Source organism: Macaca thibetana, chromosome 15, assembly GCF_024542745.1.
Source record: "Macaca thibetana thibetana isolate TM-01 chromosome 15, ASM2454274v1, whole genome shotgun sequence".
In the NCBI taxonomy this organism is placed as follows: Eukaryota; Metazoa; Chordata; class Mammalia; order Primates; family Cercopithecidae; genus Macaca; species Macaca thibetana.
Window position 1 is genome coordinate 453,811 of NC_065592.1, and position 13,938 is coordinate 467,748.

Sequence of the window (13,938 nt, forward strand, 5' to 3'; positions counted from 1 at the left end):
CCCACCTGTGAGAGCATGGCGGGGACTGGGCCCCCCAGTCCCAGGAGAGAGGTGGCTGAGGGCCAACTGCCACACATCCTGTCTGGAACAGAGTAGAGAGGAAGCCAGAGGTGGGGAGGAGAAGGAGGGTGGGAGGGAGAGGTGGAGGAAAGTAATGAGGGCCTGGGGTCTGGGATGGGGCAAACGGGGCTGGACAAGGGGGCCCAAGGCCAGGTGAGGGCAAGGAGCAGTGTGCTCAGGGTGCCCGAGGGGACTGGGTGGCTTGCCAGTTCATCTCAGTGCCTGAAGCTATGCCCATGGAGTGACAGGAACATGTGTTCCAACCCCAGACTCCATACCTGGAGGTCGGCTGACATCTGCGGAGAACAGCCAGTCGGCAGCCTTCCTTGCATCCAGTCCCACCAGGTAGAACTTCCCAAAGTAGGACATGTCAAATACAGCGGCGGCCCCTCTGCAGGCCAGACACTCCTTCTTGATCTGAAAAGTTCCAGGGAGGTGGGAATGCCGCGGGGGCCTTTGGGGTGTGCTTCTTCCTCAAGAACGTGGAGAACGGGGGCTCTTTCCAACACACCTGTACTGAGCCTCCCCTCCCTCTCTTCCAGCCCAACCAAGCCCTTCTCAGCTCAGGTGCACACTGTGACACACGCTTCTCAAGCACAGGACATGCTCCCCAGGATAGATTATATGCTAAGCCACAAAACAAGGCTCAATAAATTCAAAAAGGTTGAAATCATATAAAGGATGTCCTCTGACCAAGATGTAATTAAATTAGAAATCAGTAGCTGAAGAAAAATTGGAAAATTCACAAATAAGTGGAAATTATACAACACACTGCTAAAGAACCAATGGATCAAAGATTCACAAAGGGAATTAGAAGTTACTGAATTAAATGAAAATGAAAGCACAACACAAAACCACTTATGAGATGCAGCTAAAGCAATGCTCACGGAGAAATTTCTGCTTGTGTGTGATTGTATTACAAAAGACGACCTCAAATCAATAGCCTGATCTTCCACTTTGAGGCACCAGAAAAAGAGTATAATTAAACCCAAAGCAAGCAGAAGGAATGAAATGTTAGAACAGAAATAAATAAGAATAGAAAAATAGAAAAAAAACAGCAAAACAAAAAGCTGATGTTTGAAAAGGTCAACAAAATTGACAAACTTCTAGCTAGAGTGACAGAGAAAATGAGAGGACTCAAAGTGCTAAAATCAGGAATGAAAGAGAGGATATCATGCCTACCCTAGAGAAATAAAAGGGATTCTGAGGGAACTCTATGAACAACCGAATGCCAACAGACTAGACACGAAATGGACAAATTCCTAGAAACACACAAATTACTGAAACAGAATGAAGACATGACAAATCTTAATAGAACCAAAACAAAAAAGAGATGGAATTTGTCATTGAAAAATTGTCCATAATCCCAGGTCCAGATGGCTTCCCTGATGAATTTTACCAAACAGTCAAAGAAGAACTAATACCCATTTTTCCCAAACTCTTCCAAAAAATATGAATAGGAAATACTTGCCAATTCACTCTAGGAGGCCAGCATTACCCTGATGCCAAAAGCAGAAAAAGATATTATAAGAAAGCTACAGACCAATATTTCTTACAAATATAGACACACGCAAAAAAAATCCTCAATAAAATACTAGCAAATCAAATCCAACAACATAGGAAGAGATTACACACCACAATCAATGGGATTGGTCCCAGGAACGTGAGGTTGGTTTAACATTCAAAAATCAATTGATGTAATGCAACATATTAAGAGAACAAAGGACAAAACCATCTGATCCTCCAATAGATACAGAAAAGTATTTGACAAAATTTACCTGTTCATGATAAAAACGCACAACAAACTAGGAATATAAGGGAGCTTCCCTCACCTGATGAAAGACACCTACAAAAATCACATAGCAAACATGATACTTCATGATGAAAGATCAGGAACAAGATGGGGGTCCATTCTTACCACTCTATTCAACATTGTACTGGAAGATCTAGCCAGGGCAATTAGGCAGGAAAAGAAAAATAAGAGGCATCCAGATCAGAAAAGAAGAAATAAAAACATCCCTATCTGCCAATTATAGTATCTTGTATGTAGGAAATCCTAAGGAATCCACTAAAAAAAAAAAAAAAAAAAAAAAAAAAAAAAAAAAACTGCTAGAACTAATAAAATAGTTTAACAAGGTTGCAGGATAGAAGGTCAATATATAAAAACATACAAAAAACTATTGTATTTCTATATTAGCAATGAACAATCTCAAAAGGAAGTTTTAAAAAATTCTATTTATAGTATCATCAAGATAATAAAATGCTTAGGAATAAATTTAATTTAAAAGTCCAAAACTTATATCCTAAAACCTAAATTTTTTTAAATAAATGAAAGAAGACCTAAATAAGTGGAAAGACATCCCATGTTCATGAAACAAAAGACTTACTATTGTTGAAATGACAATAAACCCCAAACAGATCTACAGACCTAACACAGTTCCTATCAAAATTCTCAGCTGGTTTATTTGCAGAAATTGACTAGCCAATCCTAAAATTCACATGGAGATTCAAAGGGGCCAAGAATACTCAAAACAATATTGAAAAGCAAAAATAAAGTTGCAGAATTCACACTTCTTGATTCCAAACTTGCTATTAAAATACAAAGCTACGTAATCAAGACAGTGAGGTACTAAATAAGAATAGACCTACAGATCAGTGGAATAGGACTGAGAGTCCAGCAATAAGCCCTCATCTTTACAGTCAATTGATTTTCAACTAGGGGTGCTAACTAGGGGTGCCAAGACAATTCCAAAGGGAGAGCAATCTTTTCAACAGCTAGTGCTGGGCCAACTGGGTAGCCACATGCAAAAGAATGTGGCTGGACCCGACCTCACACCATGCACAAAAATTAATTTTCATGGACCCTAGACCTAAGTGTAAAGCAAAGATTGTAAAAGTCTTAGAAGAAAACATAAATGTTTTTTACCTTCAGTTAGGTTCTTAGACATGTTACCAGAACCACAAGCGACAAAAGAAAAATATAGAGATGAACTGGACAGCACCAACATTTTAAAAGCTGGAAACAATGCCAGCAAGGAAGAGATAGGACAACCACAGGATGCGGAGAGTGTGTGCACATTACAGATCTGATAAGGGACTTGTATCTAAACTACATAAAAACATTTGCAACCCAACAATAAAAAGACAGTCGGGTGCGGTGGCTCACGCCTGTAATCCCAGCACTTTGGGAGGCCGAGGCAGGCAGATCACCTGAGGTCAGGAGTTCAAGACCAGCCTGGCCAACATGGAGAAACCCCATCTCTATTAAAAATACAAAATTAGCTGGGCATGGTGGTACACGCCTGTGATCCCAGCTACTCAGGAGGCTGAGGCAGCAGCATTGCTTGAACCTGGGAGGCGGAGGTTGCAGCGAGCCGAGATCATGTCATTGCACTCCAGCCTGGGCAACAAGAGTGAAACTCCGTCTCAAATAAGAGGAGGAGGAGGAGGAGGAGGAGGAGGAAGAGGAGGAGGAGGAAGAGGAAGAGGAAGAGGAGGAGGAAGAGGAAAAGAAGAAGAAAGAAGAAGGAGGAGAAGGAGAAGGAGAAGGAGAAAGAAGGAGGCGGGGGGAGGAGGAGGAGGAGGAGCAAGACAAATAACCCAATTTTAAAAGGGACAAAGGATCTGAACAGACATTTCTCCATAGAATATATGCAAGTGGACAACAGGCCCATGAAAATGTGCTCAACATCATTAGTTGTTCCAGAAATGCAAATCAAAACCATAATGAAATGCCATTTCACACCCACCAGGATGGCTAGAATCAAAAAGTCAGATAATGAGTGTTGGCGAGGATGTGGAGACACTGGAATCCTCTTGCACTGTGGTGGGGAATGTAATGTGGTACAGCTACTTTGGAGAACAGTTGGCGTTCCCTCAAAATGTTAAACAGGGATACCACTTGACCCAGGCCTAGTTACACACCCCATGAGAAATGAAAACATACATGCATACAACACCTGGTACATGGATGTTCACAGTAGCACTGCTCATAGGAATTCAAAAGTGAAAACAACTCCGATGTCCACCAATGGATCAATGGATAAGTAAAATATGATGGGTCCATACAATGGAATATTATTGGAATAAAAAGGAATGAAGTGGCCGGGCCTGGTGGCTCATGCCTGTAATCCCAGCACTTTGGGAGGCCAAGGCAGGTGGATCACCTGAGCTCAGGAGTTCGAGACCAGCCTCGCCAAAACAGCAAAACCTCATCTCTCCTAAAAATACAAAAATTAGTTGGGCGTGGTGGCAGGTGACTGTAATCCCAGCTACTTGGGAGGCTGAGGCAGGAGAATTGCTTGAACCTGGGAGGTGGAGGTTGCAGTGAGCCGAGAGCACACCACGGCACTCCAGCCTGGGCAACAGAGCAAGACTCCATCTCAAAAAAAAAAGAGGAATGAAATGCTGACACACACAACATGGATGTACCTTGAGACTATCACACTAAGCGGAAGAAGTTGATCACAAAAGGACACATAGTTTATGATTCTACTTGTGTGAAATATACAAACTAGATATATCTACAGAGACAGAAAGTAGAGTAGGGTTGCCCTGGGTTAGGGATAGGGTGGGGTATGGGGTATCTTTTTTTGCTGGGAAATTAAAAAGTTCTAAAACTAGATCGTGGTGATGGTTGCACAACCCTGTGAACTCACTAAAAAACATTGAGTTGTACCCTTTAAATGAATAAATTATATAGTATGTGAATTAGATCTCGATAAAGCTGTTTTTTAGAAAACACACACACACACACACACACACACACACACACACACACACACACCCCATCACTCCCTATTTCCTTCCCCAGATTTACAAATGCCTGGGTGAGATTTTCAGAGTCTTCTATTCTTCACTGTATTTTCTACTTGGTCTTCCCCTTCAGGGCTCAACATGCCTGCCACTGCTGAGCAGATGTGCCCACCTCATTGTTATTATGGGGAAAAAATAACCATGACAGCAACAACCACAGCTTCCTGAACAGTTGCCGTGTGTCGGGCAGCTGTTTCATCTCCTCCCAAACTCCCTATGAGTTTCCACGAGGGAACTCATATTACCCCTCATGCACTCAGGGAGGCCAGGGATGGTGGCACAGCGGGCAGTGGCAGAGCTACGGTCCAACCAGGCTGTGCAGGGGTGCACTGACCCTGAGAGCTGGTCACACAGAACCCTGCCCAGCTCTGCATTCAGTGACGCCTCATTGGCGGACTGGATTGAAATCAGCCATGGAGAAAGTATTTACATCAGGGAAATTGGCCCGTGCTGCAGAGCCAGCTTCCTCCCCTCTGCCCCAGAGAGCTGGTTGTTAAGCTGTTACCAGCACACCACAGGGACCGTTCTGCCTCCTGAGCTCTCCATGGCTTCTCCAGCCCCGGCAGGCATCACTGTCCTTCAGGACAGGGTTCCCCTTTGTTGGTTTCTGTTGTGCCTTTGCTGATGCCACCGGGGCTGCAGACCAAAACCCTCAGCAGTCTCCCGCACTGGGCTCCTCTAGCGGGCCGGGGAAGCTGCCAGCGCCAAGAACAAGCACGCGTTTCGTGCTTTAGACGGCTTCAGGCATGTTTGCGGAGGCTGGATGAAGCCACAAAGCCAAGTTGGCATCTCCCCCGAGCTCCCACATCCTCGAGGGCCAGAGTCCCACAGGCTTTAGAAGCTGTGGGTGCGGAGGTGCCAGACGGAGCCCCTGAGCACTCGCAGGGAGGCAGCGACGAGGGACTCGGGCACTGAGCCGGCCCTGCTGCTCGGGCGTTTCATGACACACACGCCTCCTCCTTCCTGTAGGAGCCCCCTCTTCCGACGCCTTGAACAGATGTTCTGCCACTAGAGCAAGCTTTGGGGGAGATGGTGGAAATGAACGGTTTCTTCCCTTCGGGACTGGCTACAGAACCCAGTGCGGGACCCAGTGGGACCCTTGTTCAAAGACCATGAAGAATGTCAAGGCACTGACAGCAAAGCATGAACCCAAGCTGGGCCCTTCAAGGCAACCCCAGGGTCAGACCCTATCGAAGCCAGGCTTGTGACTGTCCCAGAGACCCCAGGAAGGAACCCCCTCATGGATGCCTCCTAAGCTGTCCCTGGGCTCTGAGACTCTGGGCTCAGGCCTGGGCTCTGCTCCTATGTCAGATTTGCGATGAGATGTCACGCGTCTCCCTGGGGTGGCACAGGGACAAGAGCTGTGCTCCACCTGTGAGCACTTGACCACACGGCTGGGCAGGCCAGGGCAGACACTGGCCTCACTCCTTCTGGGACAGCTGCCAGGGAGAACGCCCTTGTGTGGTGCAGGCTGCTACAGGGGAGAAGACCCCCAGACTCCTCACCTCCACCCCCCGCACGTGGGAGCCAGGTCCCCAGGCAGGGGCGACAGGCTGCCAGCTGCCCCGTGTGACCAGCCTCGCCTGCCCACTTTGGAGCAAGAGGAACAGCAAGCAGACTCCAGGCCACGGCCCTCCCGGCTCTGGTTCCCTCTGCTTGTCTCTTGCAGGGGCCCATACGGGGCCTGATGCCCAGGAGCCTCCGGTCACCTTGTCCTGGCTCTGCTCTGTGCTGGCTTCCAGTAAGGAGAAACCCCTTCCCCCACCACTTCTCATGCCAGCCTCAGAGCAGCTCTGGAGAGCGGGAGGGGGAGGCTCAGAGCGGTGCAGCCCCGCCGGGCCCCAGCCCGTAGTCTCAGCCCCCACCTCACCCCATCCCCAGCAGCACCACTTCCGCTCAGGCCTGGCTGCTGGCAAAATCTCGGTACAGAGAGAGGAGCGGGGAGAGGAAAACGCATGATTCCTCCCTCAAAATGGAGTCAGCCAAAAAAAGCATGAATGCCGAGCCTGAAGAGACTCCTGGGGGAGGGGAGACCCCGCAGGGCCAGACTAGGGCCTGCGCGATGGGAGGCTCATCTGAGGGACAGGGAGAGAGACGGACCCCCGCGGTGGACCCCCAGCTACGCACCGTGTCGTGGTGGGGCGGGAAGTCAAAGGTGTACTCGTCCGCCAGCAGCCTGCGGTAGGCGTAGTCCTAGTGCGGGCGGTTCCCGTAAGCCCCGTAGTAGTCGTACTCGAGGACCTGGGAAGAAAAGACTTGGTCCTCGGCCTCCCTCTCTGGTCCTTCCTGGCTTCCCTTCCCAGAGCGGGGTCCCTCTGGGGCTGTGATGGAGACAGGCCTGGCCCTGCCCTCGGAGAGCCCTGCAGTAAGTGCCAGTGTGTTGTGGACACGGGCAGGGGGCTCCCATGAGGTCCAAGCAAAACAGTAGCACAAAGGAGGCAGCAGTGTTCCCTGGTGGGTCTGAGAGCCCAGCCAGGGCCCAGGAGGCTGGAGGAGAAGCTGGATGCACCCAAAGTGGGGAATGACAGGGAGAAGCGGTTACTCAGGACCCCAGCCAGGGCTGCTCCCTGGAGCCACCGCAATCCCAGGCCCAGCTCCTGCCCTGGGCCAGGCCCTGTGGGAAGTGCCTTATGCTCCTACCAGGTGTGCCCCTTTCTACAGATGAGGAAACTGAGGCGCAGAGAAGTTACATCTCGCCCAAGGGCACAGACAAGACCCAGACGGGGCAGTGGCATGAAGCCAGGCAGGTGCGTGGGCTCCAGAGTCCAGCTTCTCTGCCGTGGCCTTGGCCTCCCTGGGATCTGCCTCTCTCTCAGACACCCCACAGCCCCATGCCCCTCCCTGGCCTCTGCTCCTGCAGAAAACCCCCCACGTGCCCTCCTAACTACTGGCACAGCACAGCTGTGAATGCAGGTGCGGGCAATTCTTGCCTCCCAGGGCCGCCAGCCCTGCCGGCCCGCCCAAGCCTCACCTGCTCTTCATACACAGGTGGGAGCCAGTGTGAGGTTGTAAAGGAGTAAGGGTTTGCTGGCATCTCCGCGTGGAGTCCCCTCCCTCCCCAGCAGGGACATCCCACCCACTGCAGCCCTGCCAAGGTGTCCTGGGCACCCAGGCTGGCTCCCGGGTGGGGGTGCAAAATCTGCCCATCTTGGGACCTGGGGTGTGTTCCTGACTCTCTCCTCTCCTCTTCTTGCCCAAGGAGAGGGGAGAGGGGCTTCCAGGGCCAGATCTGACTGGAACACAGTGGGCTGCGCTTTAAGAAAGGGTCTGCCCAGACCCCTCCTCCCCGCAGGGTTCATGAGGACTGCATGTCCCCAGGGGCCAGCAGGAGAAGAGACGATGACCGGCGAGACTCTGACCCCAGAGCCGAGGCCCCATTAGCCAGCTCTGGTTCCCGTCTCCCCTCCAGATGCCCTGGAGCTCTGGAACCTGTCCTGGGCTGTGGGTTGCCATGGGGATGGGAGGTGGGTGGACCAGAGGGGACTGGTGAGATGCAACCCTGGGAAGGGGATTTTGATTTCTGTAAATCTGGACCAAATGCTACCCCTCAGCTGGCCTTAAGGCCTCGCATCGCCTGCTCCCGAGTGCCTGGGTCCCAGGTGTCACAGCAGGACTGCCTTTGTTCCTCTCTCTCTCTCAGGACCCAGGTCCGTGGGAGGCCCCAGAGGACGCCCAGAGTCCAGGCCACTGTGAAACCTCCACTGGGAAATGGAGCACTCTGGGTGCATGAACCCTCCCACTGCCCGCCCTCGTACGGACATAAACTAACCGTCGGAGCGGCCAAAAATAGATGCACAGAATTAGGAGAAGACGCTCCATTCCTCCTGCAACCTGAGTCTTATTGCTGTCTCCCCACCGCGCGACACCCCTTCTGCTCTGCCCACAGCCCTTACCACTTAGGCCACGGAAGGCCTGGCGGTGGCGGACGAGGAGTGGGGTCTGCGTGAATGGCACAAAGAATGCACCGAGCCTTGGGGGCAGGTCGGTGGGGCTCGGCTTCCCGTGTGCAGAATAACTGATCACGACAGTGGAGCCACCTGGGGAGGCGGGGTACATGGAGGGGCAAGGACGGGGTACGCAGAGGGGCAAGGGGGTTGACAGGGCAGGGCCTCCTGGCAGCACAGCCCAGCAGGCGCTACTCACCGGAGCTGGGCCTTGGGGATGAAACCATCCCGGTCGCTCCCAGCCATGCCGCTCCTGGAACACGCAGCCTTGTCCAAGGAGTTCCTGAGCGGGAATGGGGAACAGGCACCTGTCACAAAGGGCCGGATACCCCTGCACAGGGCAGAGTGCCACATCCACGACTTTACACCCAAGGTGCGGAGAGCAAGGAGGCCCTGACTCTTAGAACCAGGTCCCCAGCCCAGTGTTTGCAGCTACCCTCACTGCTTCACCCTGAGAACCCCTATGCATAGAATGACCACCTGCCTCGTCTGCCCTTGCCCTGAGAACCCTATCTACAGAATTACCACCTGCCCCAGTCTGCCCTTGCCCCCAAAACCCATCTATAGAATTATCTGCCCTGATCGGCCCTTGCCCCAGGAATCTCATCTATAGACTTACCACCTGCCCCATCTGCCCTCACCCTGAGAACCTCCATCTGTAGAATTATCACTTTCCCCTATCTGCCCTCGTCCTGAGAACCCCCATCTATAGAATAGCACCTGCCCCATCTGCCCTGGCCCCGATAACCCTCATCTGTAGAATTACCACCTGCCCTGATCTGCCCTTGCCCTGAGAACCCTCCTCTTAGCAGAATTACCATCTGCTAAGGACGGAATCCCATCCCCACATAAATTCGTATGTCAAAGCCCTAACCCCGACGTGACTGTATTTGGAGATGGGATCTTTAGGTTAAGTGAAATCACCGACGTGACTGTATTTGGAGATGGGATCTTTAGGTTAAGTGAAATCATCAGGGTGGGTCCTAAGCCCATACAGCTGGAGCCCTTATAGGAGGAGGAAGTGACGCCAGGGCCCTCTCCCCGCGGCATGAGGACAGTGAGAAGGTGGCCGACTACGAGCCAGGAGAGCCCTCTCCAGGAAGCCATCGGCCGACACCTTGATCTTGGACCTCCGAGTCTCCAGAAATGTGAAAAAAAAAGGTCTGTTGAAGCCTCCCCACCTGTGGCCTTTTGCTGTAGCTGCCCGCACGGAAAGATGCACCAATACGACCCAGCAGTTCCACTCCCAAGTACGCACAAGAGAACTGAGAGGAGGGTTGCAAACAAATTCTGTTCACGCATGTTCACTGAGCTCTATCAACCACCAAACAGGGGAGAGAACCCACGTGGCCCTCAGCTGATGAGCGAATCGAGAAAGCAGGTCTGCCTACACCGTGGAATATTATTCAGCCATAAAAAGCAACAACATTTGGACACGTTTTATGACATGGATGAACCTTGAAAACATGCTCAAGGAATGAAGCCGGACACAAAAGGTCATGTATTGGATGAGTCCCTGCATACAAAGTGACCTGAACAGGCAAATCCATAGAGACCGAAAGCAGCTTAGTGGTTGCCAGGGCTGGGGAGAGGGAGATGAGGAAGGGCTGTTTACGGGGGATGGTGTTTCCCTGTGGGGTGATGAGCATGTTCTGGAACTGGATAGCGGGAATGGTTGCACAGCACTGCAAATGCACTTAATACCACCGAATTATACACTTCAGAGCAGTTAAAATGGCTCATTTCAAGATCTGCCTACTTAATCACAACAACGAATGCAATGAACACACTAGAGAAACAGAGTGGGAGATTTCTTTAAAAATAAATTTGGTTTGGGAAAAAAAAGAATACGCACTCTCGGGTTTGGAAGGGCCCCTACCCAGGGGCCACCCCCTCTGACTGGAATGAGGACCCAAGCCCAGGGCTGAGAGGGCCTCGGGGGCCGCATCTGGTTCCAGATGGGCAGCTGAGGGCCTGTCCCAATGGCACCTGCCCTCCCCTCCATCCCCGAGGTCCTGAGGAGGAGGAGGCACGCCCAAGGCCACAGCATTCATCAGTGACATGGACATGTCCTCCCCGCCCACCTGGGATTCCGAGGGGGCAGCAATTGAGGGCACAAGATCCACCCACCCCTCAGTGAACAATGGGGACATCCCATGGGCCACCTTTCCAAGGATGGAAAGTGTTCATCTCAAGAGCCCATTGAGAGGGCAGGCTCCCCTCTTTATGAAAGAAAGAAGGAAAGGAAGGAAGGAAGGAAGGAAGGAAGGAAGGAAGGAAACAAATGTAAGCAGCTGTCAAGTGTCGCAAGAAGGCTGCTAACTAAGAAGGGAAGTCGAGGCGTGGGTGAACGAAGATTTCCCTGGGGGGCAGGGGCGTGCTTCAGCCCTTGCCAAGTTTCTTTGGTAGAGCTGCTCAGTTCTGAGGAATTCGTCTGAGCTGACTGCAAGGGGAGCAAACCTGCATTCACCCAGGGCGGCTTCTGAACTGTCAGGACGGGCAAGGGGGTGATTACTGATCATAGGCCCAGGGGGCATGTTAGGGAGACCCCAGGGCCATGTGTGGCCTCAGATCGTAGCTGGTCCACCGAGCCAGACCAAAGGGCCAGGGCAGCCTGGGAGCCAGCCCTCTGACCACTCTGGGCTCTCCCCAGGAGGTGCAGCTAATACTGGGATCTCTCATGGGGCCAGACACTGGAGTCTCAGGTGAGGGAGGTCCCTTCTCCAGTTTAAACCGCCACCTGCTTCCTGAGCCTGCCCTCTTGCCTCCCTGCCTATCCATCTGTTCAGTAATCATCCCCCAATCACCCCAGTGCTCAGGACATAGCCCCTGTACCCCAGCAAGCAAAGCATCCAGCACAAGATGGCCGGGGAGGGGGAAGGAATGGAGACAGGGCCTGGGAACGCAGGGAAGGAGCTCCTGGGTCTTTGGGGACCAGGGGAGGGCACAGGGGCAGACCTGAGAAAGGGGCACCTGACAGTGGGTTTCACTGAATGGGTGAGTTGGAGCTCACCAGGGTAGCAGCAGACTCTACAAGCAGGAGCCCCTCTCCCACGTATGCCGTGTTCTGGCTGCTCCCCCCACATATGACTGCATACACCCACAAGACTCCGCCCCCCAGGACCCCTGCCCTGTTGGCGTTGCTGCCAGCAGTTGGCGGGGGGCGGTTCCTGGGTGCGTGTTCCTGCTTCTCCACTAGAACGGAAGCCCCCTGGATGGGAGGGAGCCATTTCCACTTTATTCCCTAACATCCCCGGCCCTGAGCACTGCGCCCAGCACATGGGGGTGCCGGGTTACTACCTGGGGAATGACAGACACCTTGTCACCACGCCTGACCTGCGGTTGGGGTATGCCTTGCATTTTCTGCCACCCTGCTGCCCTGAGGACGTCCCAGACCCTAGCTGCCGGCCCCCAGCAGGAGCTGTAGAGCGTCACCTCGTGCAGCGGGTCTCTCCTCATGTTGCGCCCGGCCAGCGGCTCATCGTGGGGGAAGACAACAGAGTAGTTCTTGGCGTAGGACTCATGGCTTCGCTCTCGGATCCAGCGGGGGTGGTCCGTGAGCGAGTGATGGAAGCGTCTGCCGCAGACAGGGGCACGGGTCACTGCTTTGGGGACGGCCCGTCAGGGAAGGGCTGGCCTAGGACCCAGGGCAAGCCTGGACCCTGGACCCCTCCACCAGAGTCCCCTTTGTGGCTCAGCATTGAGCGGGCCCCCGACTCTCCATTCGCCCCGCACCTGGGTGAGCCTGGCTTTCCCCCCCCGAGTCACCCCACCCCGGTGGCCCTCAGTGAGTGGGCACTGCGGACAGAGGATCCAGCCGAGGCTCTCATCCCCCACGGGGGCATGGGGCTCTGGCCTCGCTCTCCACGCATTGCTGTCTGCTGACTAGGTTCCAGTGCTGGGGAGCCGTGGCGCCCCACCCCATGACTGCGGAGGGAGCAGCCCCTGGGAGGGGTGAGCTTAGATCCCCAGAATGCTCTGGGGAGGGTCCATATAAAGGGTCTTTAAAGTTTAGCCTGGTAATGCATCAGAACATCAGTGTCCCCCTCCTCGGCAAGGGACCCCCCCTTTCCACCCGCCAGCAGGGGAGTGGGGGCAAGGGTGGCCGCCTGTCCCATCAAGTCTATGATTCCAAAGCTGGGCCTTGTCTGTGGGTCGGACCAGGGACCCAAGAGGTGCAGAGTCTCTGGGGCGAATCCCAGCTGTGTCTGGGGAGCAGCTGCAGAATCCAGCCCCTGGGACCAGAGACGATGCGGCTGCCATAGTTTTGGGTTTGTTCCTTCGAGGCTGGGGACCGTGTGCAGCCACTGCAGCCCCTGGTGGTGTCCAGCGCCAGCCCGGCAGGCCCCACGCTATTTCTCATGGAGCTATGGAGCTCTGTGGCCGCACCTGTGGCCTAGGCCTCTGCTGCCCCTGAGTGGGCAGAGCAGCCAGTGTCCCACGGCTTGTTCCCTGGTCTCCTCAGACCAGCCACCGCTCCTGTGGAGCTGCTGGCTGGAGTGAGACCTGGGCCCAGCTACATCACGGCCCTGCAGCCGCCTCCCGTGCACAAACCTCCCTCTCAGGCCCCAGCTTTCCCAGGGCCCCGCCTCCCCCTCATGCTCCACCTGCTGGAACCTCACTCATCACTCAAGACCTGCCTCAGGCGCCACATCAGAGGCGTTTCTGTCCTCAGTGGCACCTGTCAGAGCTGATTCTTAGTCTGCACGTAATTCTGGCAAGCAGGATTTTCTGATCTGGATGGGTGGAGAGTAGAGGTGCAGACGTGAGGATTATTATTAATGATATTATCATTAACAGCTGCTGTTGCTCATGACCCCCAGCGCCAGCGCAGGCCCAGAGCTGAGTGCTGCCGTGGGAGGAAATCCCTCTCTGTCCGCAGAACTGCCTTCTGCACGGGACCCAAGGTTAACTCTTTCACGTGAGAGGGAAACTGAGGCTCGGAAGGGTCTCACAGGTGTTCACGGTCACACGGCAAGGCCTCGGCAAAGCCAGCCCACACCTGTGCTGGGCTACGCTGACCAGGAGCTGAAGGAGGGAGTAATGGAGCCGGTGAGGGTCTGGGAGGATTCCTGGGGGCAGCAGTGAGGTGCACATCAGGCGGCAGGAGCAGCGAGTG

The 13,938-nt window shown here is 53.5% G+C and overlaps 1 protein-coding gene across 1 annotated transcript in view; it reads right to left on the reverse strand.

Moving 5' to 3' along the window:
• Positions 1-13,938, reverse strand: part of SARDH (sarcosine dehydrogenase) — a 76,070-nt gene that overhangs the window by 34,145 nt on the left and 27,987 nt on the right. The window contains 4 exon segments of the mRNA XM_050759819.1: positions 339-477; positions 7,003-7,116; positions 9,019-9,102; positions 12,255-12,396. Coding sequence (XP_050615776.1) covers positions 339-477; positions 7,003-7,116; positions 9,019-9,102; positions 12,255-12,396 — 479 coding nt within the window.